The sequence below is a fragment of the Herpailurus yagouaroundi genome, unplaced genomic scaffold (genome assembly GCF_014898765.1).
Source record: "Herpailurus yagouaroundi ecotype Mexico unplaced genomic scaffold, PumYag 189, whole genome shotgun sequence".
Lineage (NCBI taxonomy): Eukaryota > Metazoa > Chordata > Mammalia > Carnivora > Felidae > Herpailurus > Herpailurus yagouaroundi.
In genome coordinates this window covers 1,873,692-1,898,894 of record NW_024412420.1, presented here as the reverse complement: position 1 = coordinate 1,898,894, position 25,203 = coordinate 1,873,692, and the positions used below count along the sequence as shown (strand labels likewise).

Genomic DNA, 25,203 nt, shown 5'->3' with positions numbered 1-25,203 from the left:
TCAAAATAGTTTACTTCACATATAATATATAAGAATCTTCTACCACTGTATTTTCATTTCTATCCTCATCTTTTGGCAACTTTTTGGAACAATACAGTATTTTGTTACATTTTCAAATCATCAGTTATATGTTTCAAGTTTTATTTTTTTTATTGAGATTTTATTTTTGTAGAGCAGTTTAAGGAGCACAGCAAAATTGAAGAGAAAGTACAGAGATTTACTGTACATGCCTTGCCCCCTGCCAACATGCATAGGCACCCCGTTATCAACATCCTGCACCAGAATGGTACACTTATTAAAATTGATGAACCTACATCAACGCATCCTAAGTGCCCAAAGTCCATAGTTTATATTACAGTTCACTCTCAGTGTTTGTATATTCAGTGGGTTTTGACAAATGTATAATAACATGTTTCCAACATTATGATGTTATACTGAGCATTTTTACTGCCCTAACAATCTTTTGTGCTTCACCTATTCTTTACTCCCCACTTAACCCCAAGCCCCTGGCAACCACTGATCTTTTCACTCACTGTCTCCATAGTTTCACCTTTCCCAGAATATTATATATAGTTGGAGTCATACGGTATGTAGTCTTTTTGGTTTGGCTTCTTTACTTAGTAATGTGCTTTTTATTTTTTATTTTTTTTTAATGTTTACTTTTGAGAGAGAGAGAGAGAGTCTGACTGGGAGAGGGACAGAGAGAAAGGGAGACACAGAATCTGAAGCAGGCTCCAGGCGCTGAGCTGTCAGCACAGAGCCTGGCGCAGGGCTCGAACTTATGGACCAAAAAATCATGACCTGAGCTGAAGTCAGACACCCAACCAACTGAGCCACCCAGGAGCCCCACTTAGTAATATGCTTTTAAGGTTCCTCTGTGGAACCTTACCTCATGGATTGATAACTCATTATTCATGGCTGAATATTCCATTGTCTGGATGTACCACAGTTTGCTTATTCATTCACTTTCTTGAGGATATCTTGGTCACTTCCAAATTTTATATGAATAAAGTGTATGTAAACATCTGTGTGCAGGTTTTTTGTGGACATAAGTTTTCAGCTCCTTTAGTTAAATACCAAGGAGCATGACTGCTGGACCTTGTGGTAAAAGTATATTTAGTTTTTTAAGAAATTACCAAATTGTCTTCTATTATGGCTGTACCATTTTGTATTTCACCAGTAATGAATGAGAGTACCTGTGGCTCCACATTTTCATCAGCATATGGTGTTGTCAGTGTTCTGGATTTTGACCATTCTAATATGTGTGTAGTGGTATTTTTAAATTTGCATTTCCCTGATGATATCTGATGTTAAGAATCTTTTCATATGCTTATTTGCCATTTGTATATCTTGTTTGGTGAAATGTTTAATAAGATCTAAATGGTTGAAAAACTCATTTTTAAAATTGGGTTATTTTTTTCTTGTTTTTTTTTTTTTAATTTTTTTGATGTTTTTATTTATTTCTGAGACAGAGAGAGACAGAGCATGAGCAGGGGAGGGGCAGAGAGAGAGGGAGACACAGAATCTGAAGCGGGCTCCAGGCTCTGAGTTGTTGGCACAGAGCCCGACACGGGTCTCGAACTCACGAGCTGTGAGATCATGACCTGAGCTGAAGTCGGACACCCAACCGACTGAGCCACCCAGGTGCCCCTCTTCTTAAGTTTTAAGAGTTCTTTGCATATTTTGGATAATAGTTGTTTACCAGATAAGTCTTTTGTAAATATATCTTCTAGTCTGTGGCTTGTTTTCTCATTTTTTCATCATTGTTTTTCACAGAACGTTTTAATTGTAATAAAGTCCAGCTTATCAGTTATTTCTTTCATGTGTTGTGCCGTTGTTGTTTTATCTAAAGCCATACTTGAGATTATCAGAGGGGATGATATTCCTATATGTGTATTTTAGAATTAGATGTCAGAGGTGCCTGGGTGGCTCAGTCGGTTACGTATATATGACTCTTGATTTCGGCTCAGGTCATGATTTCATGGTTTGTTTTATCAAACCCCATGTCAGGTTTCCACTGAGCGTGGAGCCTGCTTAAGATTCTCTCTCTCTCTCTCTCTCTCTCTCTCTCTCTTTCTCACTCTTACTCTCTTTCTCTCCCTCTACCCTTCTCCCGTTTGCTCTCTCTCTCAAAATAAATAAATGAACATTTTTAAAAAAAGAATTAGACTGTCTAGCTTCTTGATATATTTTATAGATTATTTGGAAGAGAGTTGAGGTCTTTATGATGTTGTCTATTTGCTTGTGTTTTTTAAGTTTCCTTAATTAGTGTTTAAAATTTTCATACCAACTTTTTTCAGGTTTAATGAAGTGTAATTGACAAATAAAATTGTAAGATATTTAAAGATTTTTTCCTATATTTATTTTTGAGAGAGAGCACATGCGTGGGGCAGGGGCAGAAGGTATCTAAAATATACGTCATGATGATTTGATATACATATAGGTTGTGAAAGGATTTGCCCCATCTAACATATCCTGTTACTACTTAAATATAGTCTTAAGTTGATTCTTAGGGAATTTATCCTTTATTTCTATATAATTGGAATTTTGTTCTTCAGTTACATTTTCTAATTTGTTATGGTTTTATGTATAAAGTCTATTAATTTCACTTTCTTTTTTTTACTGAACTCCATTTACTGTGTGTTTTTTTTGTTTGTTTTTTTTGTTTTTTTTTTACTGAGCCACATCAATGAATTCTTTTATTAGAATAGTTCCAATAAATTTTCTCAGGTTTTCCAAGTATATAATCATCTGTACATAGTGATCATTTTACCTATTTTGCAATTTTATATAATACTTCCAATGTTAAGTGTAATAATAGTAAGAGAAGAATATATTTGTTGCCCAGAATAGGACACTTTTGAGAATGAAAGGTGGTGGGGTACATTATTAGTAATAAACCTGAAACAACAGATATAAACTGAGATTTTCCTTGGCATATTGCAAGTATGGTCATCATTGTCTTCTTTGAGACTTTAATGGGAATGCTTCTATGGTTTCCTTCATTAAACGTGAAGTGGCTTTTGAAAATTGTATATATATATATATATAAATATAAATTATTGGATTACTCTAAGTTATATAAATGCATAAATATATAAATATGTTAAATTATACAAGTTATATTTATATGTAAATCATAGATTTAATTATAATTTTAAATATAATTTTTAAATATGATTTTTTGTCATGGTTGAGAAGAATGATTTTATTCCTATTCAGCATTTTCATCAAGAATGAATATTAAACTATGGATATGAATATGATTTTACACATTTTTAAAATATGTTAAACGATATTATTAGACCTTAACACTGAATTATCCTTTCATTTTTGGGTTTTTGGTTGTGTGTGTGTGTGTGTGTGTGTGTGTGTGTACACATGTACAAGAATCCTATTTGCTATTACATTTAGAAATCATTTCAGTATTTATGTATTGATGGTATGGATCTCTTCATATTTTTAGTTAAAGAAAGATTATCTAAATTTGCTTTAGGATCAATGTTGTACTTGTTTTATAAAAATGGATTTTTAAACACTCCTTCCATTAAAAATATTTTATTAAGGAAATTTCATACACAAAGCAGACAGAAAGGACAGCATAATGAACCTCCTTGTGCCCATCACTCCACTTTAAAAATTATCAATACTTTGCCATTTTACCTCCCCTATTTGTTTTATTTACCCATTGTTATTTTTTTTCTTTTGTGGAAGGATCAGTAGAAGAAAGAGTAAGGGATTAGAACTTTTTTCTTAAATTTTTTTAATGTTTTTTTATTTTTGAGAGACAGAGAGATAGAGCATGAGCAGGGGAGTAGCAGAGAGAGAAGGAGACACAGAATCTGAAGCAGGCTCCAGGCTCTGAACTGTAAGCACAGAGCCCTATGTGGGGCTTGAACTCACAGACCACGAGATCATGACCCGATCTGAAGTCAGATGCTTAACCGACTGAGCCACCCAGGAGCCCCTAGAACTTTTTTTTTAAGTTTATTTAAAAAAAGAGTGAGAACGTTTGTGGGTGTCTGTGATGGGGGAGGGGCAGAGAGAGAGGTTGAGAGAGAGAATCCCAAGCAGGCTCTGCACTATCAGCACAGAGCTGGACATGGGACTTGAACACACAAACTGTGAGATCGTAACCTGAACCGAAATCAAGAGTCAGAGGCTTAACCGATTGAGCCACCCAGGTGCCCTTGACTTTTTTTTTTAAGATTTTATTTTTAAGTAATCTCTGCACCCAGTTTGGGGCTCAAACTCACAACTCTGAGATCAAGAGTCACATGCCCCACCGAGTCAGCCAGGTGCCCCAAAAGAAGCTTTTATTTTTTTTAATTATTATTTTTTTTGTTTTGTTTTTTTAAGTAATCTCTACACCCAACATAGGATTGAGAGACTGGAAGGTTTTCAAACAACTATTAGATTTCACATACATTTACCCATGCGTAATTTAGCATATATTTCTAACAGATATAGACTTTTATTTATTTAAAAAATTTTTTTTAATGTTCATTTATTATTGAGAGACAGAGCATGAGAGGGGGAGGGGCAGAGAGAGAGGGAGACACAGAATCCGAAGCAGGCTCCAGGCTCTGAGCTGTCAGCACAGAGCCTGACGCGGGGCTTAAACCCACAAACTGTGAGATCATGACCTGAGCTGAAGTCGGACGCTTAACCGACTGAGCCACCCGGGCACCCCTGATGGATACAGACTTTTAAAGACATAGCAGTGACATTTTAAAGATAGTATTATTACACTTTAGAAAATTAACAATAATTCTTTGTCTAGTATGCAGTCTGTTTACAGTTGTTTTTGTTTAAAAATGTTTTAGAGTTGGCTTTCTAAAAATGAGAATCTAAACAAGATACTTGCATGGCATTTATTTGTTGAAAATGCATTATTTGTCTTGTAGGATTTCTTATATTCAGGATTTGTTTGAATTTATCCTGGTGGTGTTATTTAAGATAGTGCTCTGTCCCCAGATTTCTAGTAATGATAATTAGATCTAGAGGGTGAATGAGATTCAGGTTTGATTTTGTCCTTGCTTTTTGTTTTTTAGGAATAACACAAAGTGCTATATGCTACTGTTGCATCACCCAGCAGGCAAATAATGTCCAATTATTTCTCTTTATGATAATGAGTCAGGATCATGTTTTCATGTCATTTTATATTCTTCATCATTTTTTTTTACATTTATTTATCTTTGAGAGACAGAGACAGAGTGTGAGTGGGGGAGGGGCAGAGAGAAGGAGACACAGAATCTGAAGCAGGCTCCGGGCTCTGAGCTGTCAGCACAGAGCCCAGTGCAGGGCTCGAACCCACGAACCATGAGGTCATGACCTGAGCTGAAGTCAGACACCCAACCTACTGAGCCACACAGGCGCCCCAATTCTTCATGATTTTTAATGACTATATTACATTTTGTTGAATGACTGTTCTATAATTTATGTTTATAGTCTATGGCTGGATATTTAGGTGAGATACATTTTCATTAATATCCATTAGCTATTTACTAGGTTTTATTATATTGAAGACTCAGACTTCTTCAGCCTAGGGAAAGTCTCTTGTTATTTGATAATTTCAAACATGGACTTTATCAGGAATGATTTGCTTTTGAAGAAGTGGAAGCCTACTCAAAGAAAGGTCAGGTAGGGAGTACAGTTGGCTTTTATTGGAACTGAAAAGTTTTAAGATGCTTTTTTCTTCTCTTTGAGGCCTTAAGTGTGTCTTCTCTTCCTTTCTCTACAGAGTTCTCTCATTATTATATTTTTTGGTTTGTCTTATGTCCTTACCATGACATGTCAGAATAAAAGCCTTGAATTATGAAATGTTCTTGTCTGCTCCTTATAGTTAATCAACTCAATCTAAATGCCCCAAATAAAAGTTCCTGAGTAAGTGAGTCTTACTGGTCTTGCGATGCCTGGGAGTGTGTTTGGGTATGGTTGTATGTTATTAGATCCACCTTTTTAGCAGGAACTATAATAAACTTTTTTTTAATGTTTATTTATTTATTTTAGAGAGAGAGAATGAGGAATGGGGAAGGAGAGAGAGAGAAGGACACAGAATCCAAAGCAGGCTCCAGGCTCTGAGTTGTCAGCCCAGAGTCTGACGTGGGGTTTGAACTCATAAACGGTGAGATCGTGACCTGAGCTGAAGTTGGCCGCTTAACCAACTGAGCCACCCAGGTGCCCTTAAACTCTTTTAAGAGTGTAGGGTTGGACACCTGTCTAAAGAAGTGCCTAGCACAACATCTTTATCATGTACACTAAATTCTTACATATATAAAAATATATACCATTCTTGCCCATCTTCTTTTCCAGATATTTTTTGGTTATTCTTGCTAGTTCATTTTCCAGATTAAACTTAGAACCTGTGATAGATAGTATTTTATTTTTTTTAATGTTTATTTATTTTAGAGAGAGTGCGAGCACATGCACGCAAGTGAGAGCAAGTGGGGGAGGTGCAGAGAGAAAGGGAGACACAGAATCCAAAGCAGGCGCCAGGCTCTGAGCGATCAGCACAGAGCCCAACACGGGGCTCAAACCCACGGACCACGAGATCATGACCTGAGCCGAAGTCAGAGGCTTAACCGACTGAGCCACCCAGGTGCCCCGAGCACTTATGGCAGTATTTTAAATCTACCTTGTCTGATATGGTAGCTACTAGCCACATGTAACTACTTAAATTAATTAAAATTAAAGTGTAATTCTTTAGTCGCACTAATTACATTTCAAGTACTCACTAGCGACATGTGATAGTGGCAAGTGTATTGAATAGTGCAGATACGGAGCATTTTATCATTACATAAAGTTCTATCGGGTAGTGCTGCTAAATTTAAAGGCTTGTATATTGATAATAACTTACCTATTTCCTAATGCTCATGAAAGGCAAAAATCTCTCTTTTGTGTAGGTTTTGTTTGTAGCATTTGGTCAATTATGTGTGGAAGATAATGTCACAGTATATCTTTGTTTTCTCATTTTTTTTTTTCAACGTTTATTTATTTTTGGGACAGAGAGAGACAGAGCATGAACGGGGGAGGGGCAGAGAGAGAGGGGGACACAGAATCGGAAACAGGCTCCAGGCCTTGAGCCATCAGCCCAGAGCCTGACGCGGGGCTCGAACTCATAGACCGCGAGATCGTGACCTGGCCGAAGTCGGACGCTTAACCGACTGCGCCACCCAGGCGCCCCTGTTTTCTCATTTTAAAAGGTTCATTGAAGGAAGTTTGAAAAACTTGTGTGTAATTGGATTACTTTTCACCAACCTAATAATACATCTCTTTAACACAGTTTCTTTATTTCTAGGTTCTGCTTGATTCATGTCTGGATTATTTGGATTACATAATCATGTAGTTTTGTTCAAGAAGAGCACATAAGTGTATTTCTAATATCACATCAAGAGACATGTTGATGCCAGTTTGAACACTGTTAATGATAAATTTGACCATTTGGTTAAACTGGTGACTACCTGGTCTCCATTATGAAGGCACATTTTTTTCTTTTGTAATTGATAAGTAATCTGTGGGGTCATTTTTGGAGGCTGTGTGAATATCTTGTTCCCCAACAACTTTTTGCTCACTGATTTTAGCATCCATTTAGGTAGCTTGCAGGACTCAGTTAGTACATGGGAGTTGCATGATGGTGAGTTTTAAAATTCTATCATTCTGTTTACATATAATTTTTAGCTGGCATTTTTTTTTTAATCACCAAGTTCTTAATTAATGTTTATTTATTTTTGAGAGAGAGAGAGAGACAGAGACAGAGCATGAGTGGGGAGAGGCAGAGAGAGAGGGAGATACAGAATCTGAAACAGGCTCCAGGCTCTGAGCTGTCAGCACAGAGCCTGACGTGGGGCTCGAACTCACGAACCATGAGATCATGACCTGAGTCAAAGTCTGACGCTTAACCACCCAGGTGCCTCTCTTTTTATTTTTATTTTTTTTTTACGTTTATTTCTTTATTTTGAGAGAGAGAGAGAGGGAGAGACAGAATCCCAAACAGGCCCCACATGGTCAGTGCAGAGCTGGATGCCGGGCTTGAACCCACAAACCATGATATCATGACCTGAGCTGCAGATGCTTAACCAACCGAACCACCCAGGTGCCCCAGCTGGCAGTCTTTAAGGAAGAGCTTTCCCTTTTCCACTTGTATTCTTTGAGTCTTCTTTTTCTTTTCTTTTTTTTGTTATAAATACTCCAGGTATGTCTCATGAAGTTGGCCAGTGTGACTTTGAGACTTGTTGCCATGGGCACTTCTGTGTAAAGTGCTTTTAAACCAAGATAATTTTTGCTTTTTAACAATTTGGTCATTTTCATCATGTGTTTATTCTCAAACTGAGGATTTGTATAGAATAGCTATAAAATTAGGTAAAAAATTATTCCACTTTGGATCTTTCTTGATTAATTCTATTGAAACATAAACTTTTCAGAAACTAGGGCAACTGTGTTAAGGAATTCCCATTTACACCAGACAAGAAAGTAAACAGTAAGTGGAGAGTAGGGTAACAGACACTTATGGTATCAAAAAACAACCGTGAAAAGGATCTGTCTTAATGTGCTAGCCCATTGCAGTTTAACATATTGCTTACAACCTTCACAATAGAATTTGAGTGACTTCAGTTACACATTCCAGGAGACTGGCAGTCTGTTACAATCAGAGTCTGAACTTTAGAGCAGGCTAATTTACAGCGATGGGATGAAGAAAGTTGTGGATTTGTATTACACACTCTCACCTGACACTGTATCTGATCCCTTACCTGCTGATTGACATCTTGAATGAGCTCTTTGAAGCAAGTTCCAGCTTAATTAAAACGTTTGCTTGGTTAGCAGTGATCTGTGAAAGCCTGTGATAAATATTGAATCAGGTTCACCTGCTGGTTGCTGTGAGTGGATAAACAGCTGCTTTGTGCAGTTTAATCATGAAACTTGCAGTAGAGTACTACTGTTTGAATTTTTTAAAAAGAATAGTTGAAAAGGTATAGTTATGTCACTTTTGCTATCTTACTAGAGTGTGTGCTTATGTGAGATTTTGCACAACAGGCATTCAGTATCTGTTTAGATGGCTTGGACAACAGCAATTGGTTGATAAAGATTAACAATAAACCCTCTTTTTTTTTTTTTTTAAATAAACCCTCTTTTTTATGCCTCAAAGATCGTAGTAACATTCTACATTCATTGGCTTTTTACCACTAGCTTTTTATGTGCGTGGCGTTCTGAAATAAAAAAGGGCAATATTTTGCTTTTTTGCCAAGTTACATTGTAGATGCAAATGATCCTGTTAAAGCTTTGTTTTGACATTTACATTTATGATTCCAACTTCTCCACAAATTTATCATGTATTTTGTGATAACTTGAGGAACTCTTAGATTTTATTTTTTTCATCTGTAAAATGGAGTTAGAAATAAACAGTGAACTAGGTGTTTTAGAATTATGTTAATATCAGGTAATTAACAAACGTAAAAGATAAATGAATTTATAAGCAGTAGAGAAACCTTTATAAAATTGTCTTCTTTGGACTGTCAACTTGTTTATTCCTTTACAGAATAAATGGGTCTGAGCAAGTTGGTTGTAAAGAAAATGCTGTTTCCATTTGATTTTCATTATAAAATCAGACATAAATTCTTGAATAAAACCCTCACCCAATAAGTCAGAGTCTTCTTCAGCACCTGATGAAAGTTATGGACTTAGTTTCTGGAAATGCACACAAAATTGTGTCTGTAGTTTCTGGGTGATCTCAAACCCTTTCTTCTGGAACAGTTCATGGACCCTAAATTAAGAATCTATTTCCTAATAAATTAGGTTAAAAATTTTTGATCAAGAGATGTTAAGATGAAAATGATCCTGCTTTCATAAGCAGCTAAAGACGAACCAGAATAGACTGTATGTGCTGTGCTGTGTTTCTTTTGAAATTCTTTTTAGCATTTTTCAGGTATATTGTCCACTAGAATCCTTAGCTCCAAAGAGGATCTACCACAGTAGGGATTCTTAATTCTGTACCTAAAGTTTTATAGTTTATATTCCTATCATCACTTTGTTTGGAATTTTATGGGGAGAATTAAATTTTATTTAAGTTATACTCAGTCTGTTCAATATTGTTTTTTTTATTTTTTCATTATATATAGTATTCCATTAATTGAAAAAAACTTCACAATTTATCCATTTTTCTGTTGGTACACTTAGCTTATTTTCCTCACTATTAAAACAGTGCCGCAAAGAGTATCCCTGTTATATCTGTCTTAATGTTCAAGAGTTTCTGTAGTATGTATACTTAGTGGTGTCATGCATGGTCACAGTGTCTATGTATCTTTGATTCACTAGATTGCCGATTTGTTCTACAAAGTGGATGTGCTGCTTTATACTTGGGTCAGCAGTTTGTGAGAATTGTTTCATACATACCCTTTCTAACACCCTATTTGATGGATGTGATATGGGATCGAATTATGATTTTCATTTGCATTTTCCTAACTAATAATGAGGTTGAGCATTAGATTACACATCTTTTCAGATGTTTATTGGCCTTTCAGCTTTTTTGTGATTTTTCTTATTCTTGGCCAGCTATTGGATTTGTCTTTTAAAATTAATTTGTTGGAATTCTTTGTATGTTATGGATACTGGTCCTGGGTTATATACAGTGCAAGTATCTTAGTTTGTGCTGCCTTTTTTTTCCCCATTTTTTTTTTTTTCTTATAAAGGGGAGTGCCGTTTTAAATAGAAATTTGCATTGTAGGAGATTGTGTTTTCAGTCATTGTGCTTTTGGTATATTGTTTAAGAAATCTTTCCCCACATTGGGATCATAAAAATATATTCCTATACAGGGCCAAAGACCTTATTTCCCACAAAACATAAAATATTTCAATTCTGGCCCTTTACAGAAAACTTATGTTGATGTATGCTTTAATGAATCTCTTAATTGAGAGTTTTGTGTTTTTTTTTTTCCCTTATGGAACATAATGTAAATCTTGTTAGAAAATATTTGATTTAAATGTCAGCCAATAATAAGTTAAAATAGTTTTTTGAAGTAAATTTTATAGCTTACTCTTAAGAATATTTTGTAATTACATTCAGAAAATAATGCACTTAAAGTACTGACTTTAAACAGTTCTGTAACTCATGAGTCAAACTGGTATTGGTAAACAATCTGCAAACTATGCTTTGTTGAAAATTAAAGAGTATGCAGTCTTTGTCAGTGAGATGAGGTGACCCTTGTCATTGTCTTCTAGTTGGTTCGATATATCAAGAATTGTGATGTTTCTTGAATGAATGTATGGATGGATGAATAAATGAAATAGTACATGTAAAGTGTTCAGCACAGGGACAGCCTTCATAAATGATAGTTATTATTAATAATGAGTATATCAGGATGTTTGTCACTCACAACTAAAAGTGGCCCGAATATTAGCATAACAAGATGATTTTTCTTTTTGGCTTTGAATAACAAATTGCCCTGTACTTTTTCTTTTAAAGCTAACCTTTTTATTTTGAAGTAACTTTTTGATATGTGGAGAACTTCAAACTAGGACATCAATTATGCATCTATCAGACAAATAAAATGCAGTACATGTACAGTATTTGGCTTAGGGACATTAGTCAAAGTACATCAATTTAAAAAAATTTCAGTTACAGTTATGCAAAACACCATGTTCAGTGAATGAGTTATATAAAGAAATATAAGAAATAGTTTCTTTCCTTAAGGAATTTGCAGTGTGGTTGAAAGACAAAACATGCACATGTGGAAAGTTTCAGAAAAGTATGTTTCTATTTCATGGGCCTAGTTTTCCCTTTATTTCCTACAAATAAACTTCTTTTTGGTCTCTTTTGCTCTCCACTTTTTTTATACACTTATTTTTCACATTAAATATATCCTTTTATGTCTGTGTTCAGAATTCAATTCATAGCCTCCTTTTAGAAGGTCCTCTGATTTATGAATTAGCAAAATAACTTCTCTGGCAATGTAATAGTTTCTAGCTATTCTTTTATTATTTTCCATTTTTAAATGTATTTAGTTACCATGCTCATTTTTGTTTTTCAGCTGTTTAGGCATAGTAACTTTTTTTGTTGTTGTGTAGAAAAGTTGCAGAAAATTATGAAACCTTAGACCTTGTATCATATCTTAATGTACTTGAACTTTTTTTTTTTTTTTTAGAGAGTGAAAGCGTTGGAGAAGGGCACAGGGGGAGGAAGAGGGGTGGGAGGGAGAGAATCTCAAGCCAACTCCACATTCAGCATGGAGCCTGATGAGGGGCTCAATCTCATGATCCTGGGATCATGTCCTGAGCTGAAATCAAGAGTTGAACACTCAACCAACCGAGCCACCCAGGTGCCCCTTAATCTGCTTGGCCTTCTAATTATAACTTTGTGAAAAGAATAGTGTCAAGGACTCAGAAGTTGGCCTGTCTTTAAAATCAAATCTTATAATCTTTCTTTATCCCTTCAAAAATTTAGATATATGTTTCTATATATATAGTAGGACAAGAGAGAGAATAGAACTTGTAGACATGAAGAGGATTTCCTAAGATCCTTGGTTGCTGACCTTCTAAGAACAGATTTAAAAATTTTTTTTTAATGCTTATTCCTTTTTGAGAGAGGGAGACAGAGTGTGAGTGGGAGAGGGGCAGAGAGAGAGGGAGACACAGAATCTGAAGCAGGCTCCAGGCTCTGAGCTGCTAGCACAGAGCCTGACGTGGGGCTCTAACCCACGAACCGCGAGGTCAAGACCTGAGTCGAAGTCTGATGCTTAACCAACTCAGCCACCCAGGTGCCCCAAGAAGAGTTTTGACTCTTGTAGATTTGAAATGTAATTTATGTATGTATGTATGTATGTATGTATGTATTTATTAGATTTTATCTTCATGTTATCTCCATGGACCCAATGTGGCGCTCGAACTCACAATCTTGAGATCAAGAGTCACACGCTTTACTGACTGAGCTGGCCAGGTGCCCCTGAAATGTATTTTTAAACAGTTGACCTCCTGCATATGGAAATAATACAATTGTCACACCAACATTATGTCTCTTATGTTTCTGTTTATGAATATATGTATTTATGTATATATATATAGGCTCCACACCCAACATGGGGCTTGAACTCATGACCCTGAGATCAAGAGTTGCATGTTCCACTTACTGAACTATTAGGGGCCCCTAATAGTTTTTGTTTGTTTTGTTTCTTGTTTCTCTTTAAATGATGATAGAATTTTGGTGTTATTTGGCTTGGGTTTTCTTGCCTTTTGTTGAAGTAAAAGGACTCTAGACAGTTTCTAGTTATAGGAAAAGCAGCCATCTCTTAAAGAGGTTGGTTCTGCCACTCAGTGTCGCCACTTTCAGGTCTTAGAGATTATAGGTTTTGGGGAACCTGTATGTTTTATCTTTCTTGATATTCAGATATGTTGGGTGAGAGTGAACAATTTTTTATTTGTTCTCCAGTTTACTAATGCGGTTTCTGTAAATTCAAAGGTCAGAAGCAAAAGAAAAATATCCCTATGAAAGATAAACCTGATAGCTTGTTAGTAGGAGAAATATTTAATGAAAGGTACAAAATTTAATTTATCCATTTATTATTTCAAGACGGCTAGATCAAAGTGTTTCAGAAAGAGGCCATAAAGTGTTAGCCTATTAATTGGATTTGAGGATATTATGACTTCCTGACATTGCTGTTTTTAGTATTCTTTCTCTAGTTTTCTTACAGAATTGAAAGTTGGTGATTTTGGTACAAATAATTCTCTTTTGTAGCTAAATAAATGCCTTTTTTCTTTTGCCACATTAAATTTTTTCCATCTGAAATAGGATTGATTGTATCAAATCCTTTGAATGGAAGCTTCAATATAAGGTCACTTCTGAAGAAATAATTCCTCTTTAATATTGCAAAGGAAAAACAATGAATTTTCTTTCTTAATTTCTATTTTCTCCAATACTTGCGTAACCACCCATGGAAAAATCATATTCTTAAGGAGAGTCAGCCTCAAATTCATAGATGATATATTTACTTCAGACCAGTGTAAAACTTAATAAACAAAAACATGTTTTTGTTTATTAAGTTTTACACTGGTCTGAAGTAAATTAGCCATAAAATTAGCCATAGTTTATAATTTTCTCAGTTATGGGGTGAGAACCAGATTTAAGGTACCTAAATAAAGCTGCTCTACTGGCAAAAGTTTTCTAAAACTAGTTCTTGATCTTTAGCTTTTGTTAGTTATAGCTACTATCATAACATTTTAAGATAGGGAGATCCTTTAATTTATTAGTGCCAAATTTTAAAAAGTGAAAAGTTTTAATATAAAACAGCAAGTTACTAAACTGTATAATAGCATTTCTTTTTGCTTGAAAAAAATTGTGTGGTAGATGTATATGTATGAAGGTTTACAAGTTATGTGTTAGATAATTTGGCATAGGGGGTTGGCTTATTTTGTTTATTTCAATATTGTTTGGACTATTTGGTTAGAAAACAGTGGAATTAAAAAGAGTAGGTGATAAAGCTTTAAGTGGAATTGATTTTGAAAGCGTTTCATCAAAAAGGTCTTCTAAGCTTTGAGAAAACAACACTTTATTGGATTACTTTTATGCTTGGATATAATATATCCATATAGTATATAACAATGCATTAGACCCTAGCATTCCAATATTCAACTTAATATTCAGTATTTAATTTACTATATCATACGGTAAGAGAAATACTATAATTGAATGAAAAGAGTGGAGGTACAGAAGGGTAAACTACTTCTGCTACCTCAAGTTATCTCAATTCATTAACTAGGTTAATTAATGTGATCATTGCAAAGGCCAAAAAAGAATTCAGTCAGAAATATCATGATATAATTTGCATTCCATTTTCTGTGACCATAAATTGTTATATATTGCAACATATGTAACATAAACCACATGTCAGCTGTTTCCTGCCTCACTGTTGACAAGAGCCCCATTCATAACTCTTCTTTTTATCCTTTCAGTGAATAAGTAATTATTCAATATAGAAGGCAGGATATTTGGAACTGGCTATTTAATGTGGCAGCACTCTGTAATGAAATCTGCTGCTACTGGCAACCTGAGAGGGGAATGTAACAATTCCAGCATGGCTGTAACTTTATCTGCTTTGACTGACTGTTTATTTGGCACATCAGTGAACCTTTTATCCCTGTGAGTGACAGCTCCAGAAGGGTCACATTTACATCCATTCTATCATGTATTGTAATATTTAATGGTGGACAAGGTTGAGCGAGACTGGGAGTAATTTGAACTTGCTTTTCCACTGAGTTGAGGCTAAAAGACAGCTTGATCCCCAGTATTGTGGTGTAACATGCTATGACTTAGTATTTGTTTATGAAGGCTACTCTTACTGATTATAATTAAAAAAAAAATTCAGTTAAATGGTGTATTTGTTCTACTAAACTAAAACTCTACAGTACACATTTTCTTAAGCTACTGTGCTAGTTTTTTTCCCATCAGTGACCACTAATATAAAACTAACCACCTCACAGTATTTCTCTTAAATGAGGCTGCATTCTGTCTCATTTGTGTAGTAATTGAGGTTGAAAAGGGAGTAGTTATTAAGAACCCATGGTTCTGAAATACAGCATTGAACTTTTTATTTTATTTTTGAGAATTTGAAAACAGAAGAGAAAAATCAGGTAAATAATGGACTATATTCTTGATGTTCCAAATGGTATGCTTAAGGAGACATATATCTATTTTAATTATGGAACTAAATTATGAGTAAAGTTGTCCAGAAAAAGCTATCCTGTATAATTTTACTGATGGATTTGCATTCCACGACAGGTAATTTAATTTCAGAAAGACTGTTCCGCATGATATACTTCATTATTAAGTATTAATAATTTACATTCATTTTTATCCGTTTGCTAGAGAATAGTTTTCTTGTTTTTAGTGATGTTTTAGATTCAACTTGATATTTCTATTTTTTTGTAAGCTATATTTAAAATGCTTTTTAAAATATTGGTATATTATAGGATATTTGAATGGGCTACTCTGTAAACAAAAATAGCACTATCAACTCTAAACTAATATTGCGTGTTCACTTGAAGTCTAAGCAAAAATGAAAATTGTTCTCCATTTTGTCTTATTTTTTACAATTTGTGAAAGAGGAGAATTAAAATCTATTTAAAACATTTGGAATTCAACAGTTGGAGTGATATGTTAGAAAGCCATGTAAATATGGAAACATCATTTATAACTTCTAAGAGTGCAACAGAACCAATTTGAAATGGAGTTTTTAGTTTTTTCTTTAATGGTAAGTTTTAGATGATGTAACATCTTGATATTCTCTTTATTTGACAGTTGTGATTTATTACTTATAGCTTCTGATTGTGTGAGAGGTTTAATAACATTTTTTGTGGTATACCAGACATGAGTTGTCTTTTCTTTTCTTTGTTACAGCCCCCTGGTCACTGTTCCAGGTGTTGTTGTTCTACTAAACAAGGAAACAGTCAAGGTTACTCAAATACCACTAAGAAGGATCATGGGGGGAAATCCAAGATACCCAAAATATATTTTGGGACGCGCACACACAAGCAGATTGCTCAGATTACTAGAGAACTCCGGAGAACAGCATACTCAGGGGTCCCAATGACTATTCTTTCCAGCAGGGATCATACTTGTGTCCATCCAGAAGTAGTGGGCAACTTCAACAGAAATGAAAAGTGCATGGAGTTGCTGGATGGAAAAAATGTGAGTAAAGTTATTTTGTTTCAGAGGAAAAACAAGGCTGAAAAGATTCAGTTTACTCAGTTTTTTATGTGTTCATTTTATGTTTTATATGTGTATTTCCAGTGATAATCTAACCTATGAAAATCAAATTAATTGCTAGTACTGATAGATTTCTTATGGTAAAATTGTTTTTAAAAATTTTTCTTTAAAAAAATTTTTTTTCTTTGAGTTTAAAATCATAGATTTTCGTTCTAAAGCCTGGGGATATTTTAGTTAGGTATCTTCTTACTTCTTTGAAATCCTGCCACCAAAAATATTCAAACATGGATGATGTCATAGGAGGAGATGAAAGTATTTAAGTGATTTAATTTAATTAGATTTAATTAATATATTTTATGTACAGTATTTTAAAACTTCAAAAGAAGATAGTTTATTTAGGCTCTCCCTTGAGTAAATTTTTAAAATACTTTTTAATTGAATGAGAAATATAATGATTATCCTATCTTACAGTTCTGATTAGTACAAACTTCTGTTTCAAAAAAAAGTTATTAAATTATTAACTTTAAAGATATGTCATTAATGGTTTTGAAGTTTTCCAGGGAAATCTTGAATAATATGAATTTGGGCAAGGTGGAAATTGAGAAGTCTTTCTTAGTAAAAACATACGATTTTTTAATAGGTTTTTGGCAGTATTAGTTTGTTAGTCTGTGTACAGTTTAATAACTTGTTTACTCTGAAACTGAGATTACAAGTCTGGAATATACTCAGAGATTATTGCTGAACTGTAAATTGATAGTCTATGAAATTACCTATGATAATTTAATATGTTTTGAAAGTTATTCTATCTTTTGCTAATATTTTGTCAGAGTTGGTTCTACACAAAAAGCCGTGAGCCATAGGTAGCCCTTGAGTTTTATTTAATTGATAGATCACCTTCTACCATGTAATTTGAATAAATTATTTTGTATTATGCATTTCTTTTTCAGTGCTTATGGTTATTTGACTTGACCTTATTCTTCCTCAGAATGCTTAGCTCATAGGCATACATGAATATTCTTTTTCTTGTTCTCAAGTCCTGAAGGTAATTTGGTATTGTAATGATGCCAATTACAAAGTCACTATAGGTGTCTATGTTTACTATGGCTGAATCACCAAAGTGAAATGATAAATAGATAACTGACACTTTGAGTGAAAAAGAGTTTAAAGTGTGATAACACTTCAATTGACAGACTCCCCTCAGGGTTGTGTTACACTGCTAAAATGGATGAACCATTCTGGTTTTGCTATCAGCCTACACAGGAGTGTCATTCTAAGTGCCCTTGAAGTGTAAACTTTCCGATTTTTTGGCTTGATCCAAAGGCACATGTGTTTTTGTTCAGTTTCTTTTGCAGAAGTGCTCCTGTACTGCAAAAGCAATGCACTTATCTGCTAAAAGTTAATTTTTGTTTCAATTAACAAAAAAACCATCTTAATTAGCGCCAGAAATAATTCTAAAAAATTATTCTCGATATGGAGAATATGGTTTTTTGTGAAGATGGGATTTAACAGTTAATAATCACATACTCTTGGTGTATTTTGGTGATCGTTTGGTACAAATACAAGCTTTTAGCATAGTACAGAAGATACTTGGAATGAAGAAATGGCGAATGTATTTTTAAACTCAATCTGTATCAAAGTCAGTATGAAAGATATTTGGAATGTCTCCATCTGTCTGGATCCCACAATCAGGATTTTAGAGGAACCTTAGAAATAGCAGCCTTTGGGTCTGAGGAATCTTTAATAGGCTCCTGGTTCATTTACTCTTTTGATGCCTTATCACATGAGAAAAATGGGCCCTGAAGTTTGTCCAATGTCTGACAGCGAGTTAGCAAGAAAGACAACTTTTCTAACTCCTAGCCGTTGTTATTTTGATTATACTAGAAAGAAAACAAAAGGTGGCTTATGAAATGAGGAAGTTGACACAGCATGAGGAGTAAAAAAGAGTAGTAGAGATGGGACAGAGGAAGTGAAAGAATGAACTAAATAAACGTTAGGTGAACCCTTTCCTCTTGATTTTTATTGTTAGTACCTTGGAGGTTCTTTTTACATGACTGAATACAAAGCTGTAGAACTAGTAGTCCCTCGGCTGATCATGCCTTGTCCTGGAATTGGCGACATTATTTTATAGGTTATGAACCTTTTATGTTTTACTCCATCTCTAGTAATTTCTAGGTATTTTTGTGAATGTAATGAGTAAATATGTTTTGAAAACGTAGATTTGGCTTTTGGATAGTTTGTAGATAAGAATGTACTATGTGTATATATATATATTATAACAATTGTATATATATAATTCCTTTTCACTTGTTAAGGACAGCAAACTGAGATGATAAATATTGGATTTCACAATCATTTAATTTTTTTATTGGTACATAGAATTAGTGAAAATAAAAACGGCCCATTCTTCTACCAGTTTGTCCCAAATGAAAATTGAAAAACAGTAATAATATATTTGTGGTTAGAAGACTCAAAATTACAGAAAGGTGTAACATAAAAAGAGAAAAATCTCTTTTTTTTACTCTTCCCATTTTCTTAACCTTTCAAGGAAATTACTGTAAAGTTTTATGTATATTCTTCCAAAACACTTAAAATATGCATTTGTTATATGTGTATATACTCTTTTAAAAGCTCAAGTACATTGGCACATGGACAAATCTAACACATTTCTTAAGGGCTATATCTTTTACATGAATTTACCATAAGTTATTTAACATGTCCCTTCTTGATAGACATTAAACATTGCATTACATACATATTCACATGAATGGTGAAATTTTAAATTTTGGTAGTTATTGATAAATTGTGTGCTTTTAATAGAAGTTTATACTTCTAATAGTGTATATTTATACTTCTAATTTTATACATCTTTTAATAGGATATGCCACACTGTTGCTAGGACTTATTTTCTCTTATTTTTTGATTAGCATTTATTAATAAATTTTTTTACTTCTAATAATAGATTAGCAAAGGACATTAGCAGATAGTACATGAAAGAAGAAATGCAAGTTACTGTTGAAACTTGTTAGCATGTTCATATAGTATAATAGCAGTGTTAAACCTTGCTAGAATGTATAAAAAAGTCAAAGCAAGAAGATTCTATTTTTTACCTTTAAAATAGGTAAAGATAGAAAAGATAATATTAGTGTTGATAAAGTTATGGGGAAAGGGTAATGTAAAATGCTATGTGCTTTTTGGAGGATAATTTGGTGGTATAGTTTTTATGAAACTTAAAACTACTTTGTACTGTTTGGTCTTATAATGCCATATCTAAAATTGTATACTAAGAAAATGTTGAGAAATGTGCATTAAATTGAAATTCTTGTGAAGCATTATTTATAATATAAAAATTGGTAACAGTCTAAATGCCCAACAATAATGAAACTGGTTTATAACTATTAATTCAATGTACATATGTGGGCAACAATGAAAAACTACTTAGTGATGTGAGAAAATATTTCTGATAGGATTTTTAGTCAGATGGAGAGAAAAAAAAATGATTCTGGTTTTATAAAAAATTTATTGTGGCTTTATTTTTTGTGGCTAAATTGTTAATAATCCTTGATGCCCGGGGAAAATTTGCTTTGTTCTCATTGTTTAAATATTAGATCACATTGTAGAGTTGTATTCATATGTACATACGAATATAAGAATTATGAAATGAAACATATCAAATGTTACTGATACATTCTTTGGTAGATTTATAGATAATTTAGTGAGTTTTTTGGTACTGTTTGTATTTTCCAAATATTTTGTAGTGAACACTGTTTTTTTCCCCCTAAGACATCCCTCCTTCCCTTTCTCCTTTTTTCCTTTCTTTTTCCTTACATATATTTGATTAAGTAATACTCTCTCATGGCTTAACTGAAAACTATAAAAGTATCTATAGAGAAAAATCTCTCTCGCTCCTGTCTCCAAGTCACTTAGCTGTCGTCTTTGAAAGCAACCAGTGAGTGATACCATTGTTCTTGTATATCCTTCAAGAAATATTTTTGCCTAAAATCACTTTATTTTTTTTTAAATGTTTATTTATTTTTGAGAAAGAGAAACAGACTCTGAGTAGGGAAGGGGCAGAGAGAGAGGGAGACAAAGAATTCAAAGCAGTCTCTAGGCACTGAGCTGTCAGCACACAGCCTGATGCGGGGCTCAAACTCATGAACTGTGAGATTATGACCTGAGCTGAAGTTGGATGCTTAACTGACTGAGCCTCCTAGGCTCCCCAATATCAGTTTAATCAGAACAGTGGTACAACAAACATAATTTAAAATTTTTTCTTTTTTCAGGTTAATTTGGAGTATCTAGAGCTATACTGATCTGGAGCTCTGAGTCGACCATTACAGTTGTTTTTTTTTTTAATTTACTTTTTTTTTATGTTTTTATGTTTTTTTAAATGTATTTATTTTGAGAGAGAGAGTACAAATGAGGGAGGGGCAGAGAGAGAAGGAGAGAGAGAATCCCAAGCTAATAGTGCAAAGCCTGATGCAGGGCTCAGTCTCACAAACTGAGATCATGACCTGAGCTGAAATCAAGACTGAGCCACCCAGGTGCCCCAACTAATATTTTTTCTTTGAAATGGTTGTGATTGTGGGTATGGTATCATTTTTCCTGTATGTGGCTTTAATGATGTTCTGAAAATTCTGAGATAAACTTGTTTTATTCCTTTGTTGCAATGTTGATTCGTATTTCAGTTATGCATATTTGTTTTTAGGGCAAATCCTGCTATTTTTATCATGGCGTACATAAAATTAGTGATCAACACACATTACAGACTATGGAAGGGATGTGCAAAGCCTGGGATATAGAAGAACTTGTCAGCTTGGGAAAAAAACTAAAGGCATGTCCGTATTACACAGCACGAGAACTAATAGAAGATGCTCACATAGTATTTTGTCCCTACAACTATCTTCTAGATGCACAAATAAGGGAAAGTGTGAGTAGCTATATGAAAATTCAAACTTTTCTCCCACTTACTGGAATATAAGTGATCAGTATGAAAGCTTTTAGATGTTTCACTTTTTATTTTTTGCTTTATATTTATGTACATACATAAATAGAGTACTGCAAACATTCTGAGGTGTATTAAAAACTGAATTTTAGAACATGTCATTTTAACGTCCAAAGTAGTAAATATTTTGAAATGGAATTATAGCACAGGTTTTCAACCTTGATAGTATTGACATTTTGGACTTGATGATTCTTTGTTGTGGTGGTTTATCTTGCACACTGTAGGATGCTTAGCAGCATCTCTGGTTTTATCCTCTAGACACCAGTAGCATCCTTAGAGCTGTCACAATCAAAAATGTCTCCTGATGTTGCCAAGTATACGGGTGGGGGAGGACAGGTAGGAGCAGAGTTATCCCCATTTGAGGCCCATTGATAACTATCACTCCTTCCATTTATGAATAATCAGAATTATTTTAAAACATTCATCTGAAGAATCTATAGTTTGAAGAATTTTGTGGGGAGAATATGTATAACATGCAAATTATGCTTTGTTAGCTTTTGATAAATGAAATTTGGATATAGCATTTGTGTTTATTTGCATGGTTCTTCTTAGAAACATCCAGTTGTTACAGTATAAGACAAAAAGTGAATAACTTAGTATATTCAATTATTATTCTTCTCTTTAGATCTGACTACTTACTAACTTCCTATTTAAGCTTAAAATTAATAGGCATTATGTTTACTATCTCTACTGTCCTACCTCTTATTTGGTTGCCTCTTATCTAGACCCTTGCCTCTGAGCCACTGTACATATCAATGGCATGTCAGTCTTTCTAATATTACTTTTATTACATCGTTCTTTGGTTTGAAAATCTATTGGACTCTTGGCTCATGGGATAAAGTCCATATTTCTTAAGCTTACTCTCTTTTTTTTTTTTTTCAACGTTTATTTATTTTTGGGACAGAGAGAGACAGAGCATGAATGGGGGAGGGGCAGAGAGAGAGGGAGACACAGAATCGGAAACAGGCTCCAGGCTCTGAGCCATCAGCCCAGAGCCTGACGCGGGGCTCGAACTCACGGACCACAAGATCATGACTTGGCTGAAGTCGGACGCTCAACCGACTGCGCCACCCAGGCGCCCCTTAAGCTTACTCTCAAAATGTTCAATAGTCTGGCTTGAATCTGCCTTTTCAGACATCTCTGCTACAAACTCCCAACTGGAACCCTACAAAAATTACCTCATACCCCCTGAGGACACCTTATTCTTTCCTATATCTCTGCTTTTGATGATGCCTATATTGAAATGCCCTACTCCTTTTGTCTATACAAATCCAAATTCTACTCCTTTTTTAAACCCCAATATATTTCCTACTCTTCCATGGTTCTTTTTCAGTCATCATCAACCCTCTGACGATGGGTATATTTTTTCTTCAGAATAACTCACTGGTAATTGCTTTGTACATTTCTTTCTATTAGCCAGCACTCTTTCAGTTGCAAGTGATACAAATCCAGCTTCACCAGAACTTAAGAAAAAAATACTTGGCTGACTTTATTGCGATGGCTTTATTCTCAGGCAGGTTCTTTCTAGTGGAAACAAAGATAACCACAAGCAGCCACCTAACCTGGAAAAAAAGAACATCATCTCTTATTCATCACCCCAGATTTCTCTGGTTGGCCTACCTTGAATCCCACCTCCATTCTTTTTTTTTTTTTTTTTTTTTTTTTTTTAATGGTTATTTTTGAAAGAGAGACAGAGTGTGAGTGGGGGAGGGACAGAGAGGGAGGAAGACACAGAATCTGAAGCAGGCTCCAGACTCTGAGCTGTCAGGACAGAGCCCAACACAGGGCTCAAACTCATGAACTGCAAGATAATGACCTGAGCTGAAGTCCAACGCTTAACCGGCTGAGCCACCTAGGCGCCCTCCCCATCTCCATTCTTAAACCTGTGACCACAGAGGGATGGAATACTTTATTTAATTGATAAGCCTGAATTCTATGTTGTGAGAGTGGTGATATCCTTGATTAACAGATTAATAGTTCTATCAACATCACATCAGAATTGGGGAAGAACAATTCTCAAAATGAAGGGTTGTAAGAAAGTCTAAAATGAAATAGATACATGCTATATTATATTAACATTTTGAGAGTCTTTTGAATCTTGTATTTTAGTTTAAAAAAAAATTTTTTTACTCTGCTTTTAACATTATGTTGGAGATTCCCTCACAGTGAGATTTTTATACCCCTTTGTGTGGCCAGCTGTACTTTAATCCAGGCTCACATAACACATATTTTGATAGTGAAAAATGGGAACCGGTAATGTTGAGTTGATACTTGTTAGGCTTAGTGTTTCAAATGTTTTAAGACCTAGAATCAGTTGCTTATATAATTACCCTTGTTATTGGTCTGTCATGCAAAGTTTTAAATGAAATATCTTGCCTACTGCTGTTAAATCCATTTTGCTGAATGTTTTACAGGAAAATTCTTTTGTCTTATAGATGGATATCAATCTGAAAGAACAGATTGTCATTTTAGATGAAGCTCATAACATTGAGGACTGTGCTCGGGAGTCAGCAAGTTACAGTGTAACAGAAGTTCAACTTTGGTTTGCTCGAGATGAATTAGATACTATGGTCAACAATAATATAAGGAAGAAAGACCATGAACCCCTACGAGCTGTGTGCTATAGCCTAATTAAGTAAGAACATTTGTCTGTCATTTATGCTGCCTATGTATTAACAACGTGTTTCATTATGCCATAGTATTTTATAATTACTAACTTTGACCAGGCTACTTGGGAAATGGATTGTTCCTTGCCAGTTAAACTTTTAGAAATAGGCCAGTCCGAACTTTTGTCTTGTTGAAAAGAATATGATAAACCAATTGATTTTTAAATTGATCATTGTGAATATTATTTCTAATTTAACGGAATAATTTAATAGCCCTATATTTGATGTATAAAGGACATTGAGCTGACAATAAACTAAACATGGTTTTAATTAACATATTTTAAATTTTTAATTTTTTTTAATGTTTATTTTTGAGACAGAGAGAGACAGAGCATGAGTGGTGGGGGTGGGGGGGCAGAGAGAGGGAGACACAGAATCCAAAGCAGGCTCCAGGCTCTGAGCTGTCAGCACAGAGCCCAACGTGGGGCTTAAACTCACAGACCACAGGATCATGACCTGAGCTACAGTCATATGCTTAACCTACTGAGCCACCCAGGTGTCCAACATATTTAAAAATTTTATATTATGGCTTTAATTTATTGCTTTATCTTCCAGTTTGAGTAAGATTCTGATTGGATGAGTTTTAATTAACCAAAATTTCAATACTCTAAAATAATAGATTTGGTAAGAATTTTATTAAAATTTATGTTAGATAAATTCCTTTTTATTAGATATTAGGTTGTTGATCTAGAATCTCTTTATCTTAGACCTTGATACTATGTCCCATTCCATTTACTGCCGCATTTTTCTTGTTTGTTTTTCTTTCTTTCTTTCTTTCTTTCTTTCTTTCTCTTTCTTTCTTTCTTTCTTTCTTTCTTTCTTTCTTTCTTTCTTTCTTTCTTTCT

At 34.3% G+C, this 25,203-nt stretch overlaps 1 protein-coding gene across 1 annotated transcript in view; it reads left to right on the top strand.

The window, feature by feature from the left end:
• BRIP1 (BRCA1 interacting DNA helicase 1) overlaps window positions 1-25,203 on the top strand; it is a 210,707-nt gene that overhangs the window by 32,902 nt on the left and 152,602 nt on the right. Inside the window, 3 exon segments of the mRNA XM_040496925.1 lie at window positions 16,382-16,672; window positions 21,396-21,617; window positions 24,128-24,327. Of these exon segments, the coding sequence (XP_040352859.1) occupies window positions 16,382-16,672; window positions 21,396-21,617; window positions 24,128-24,327 (713 nt within the window).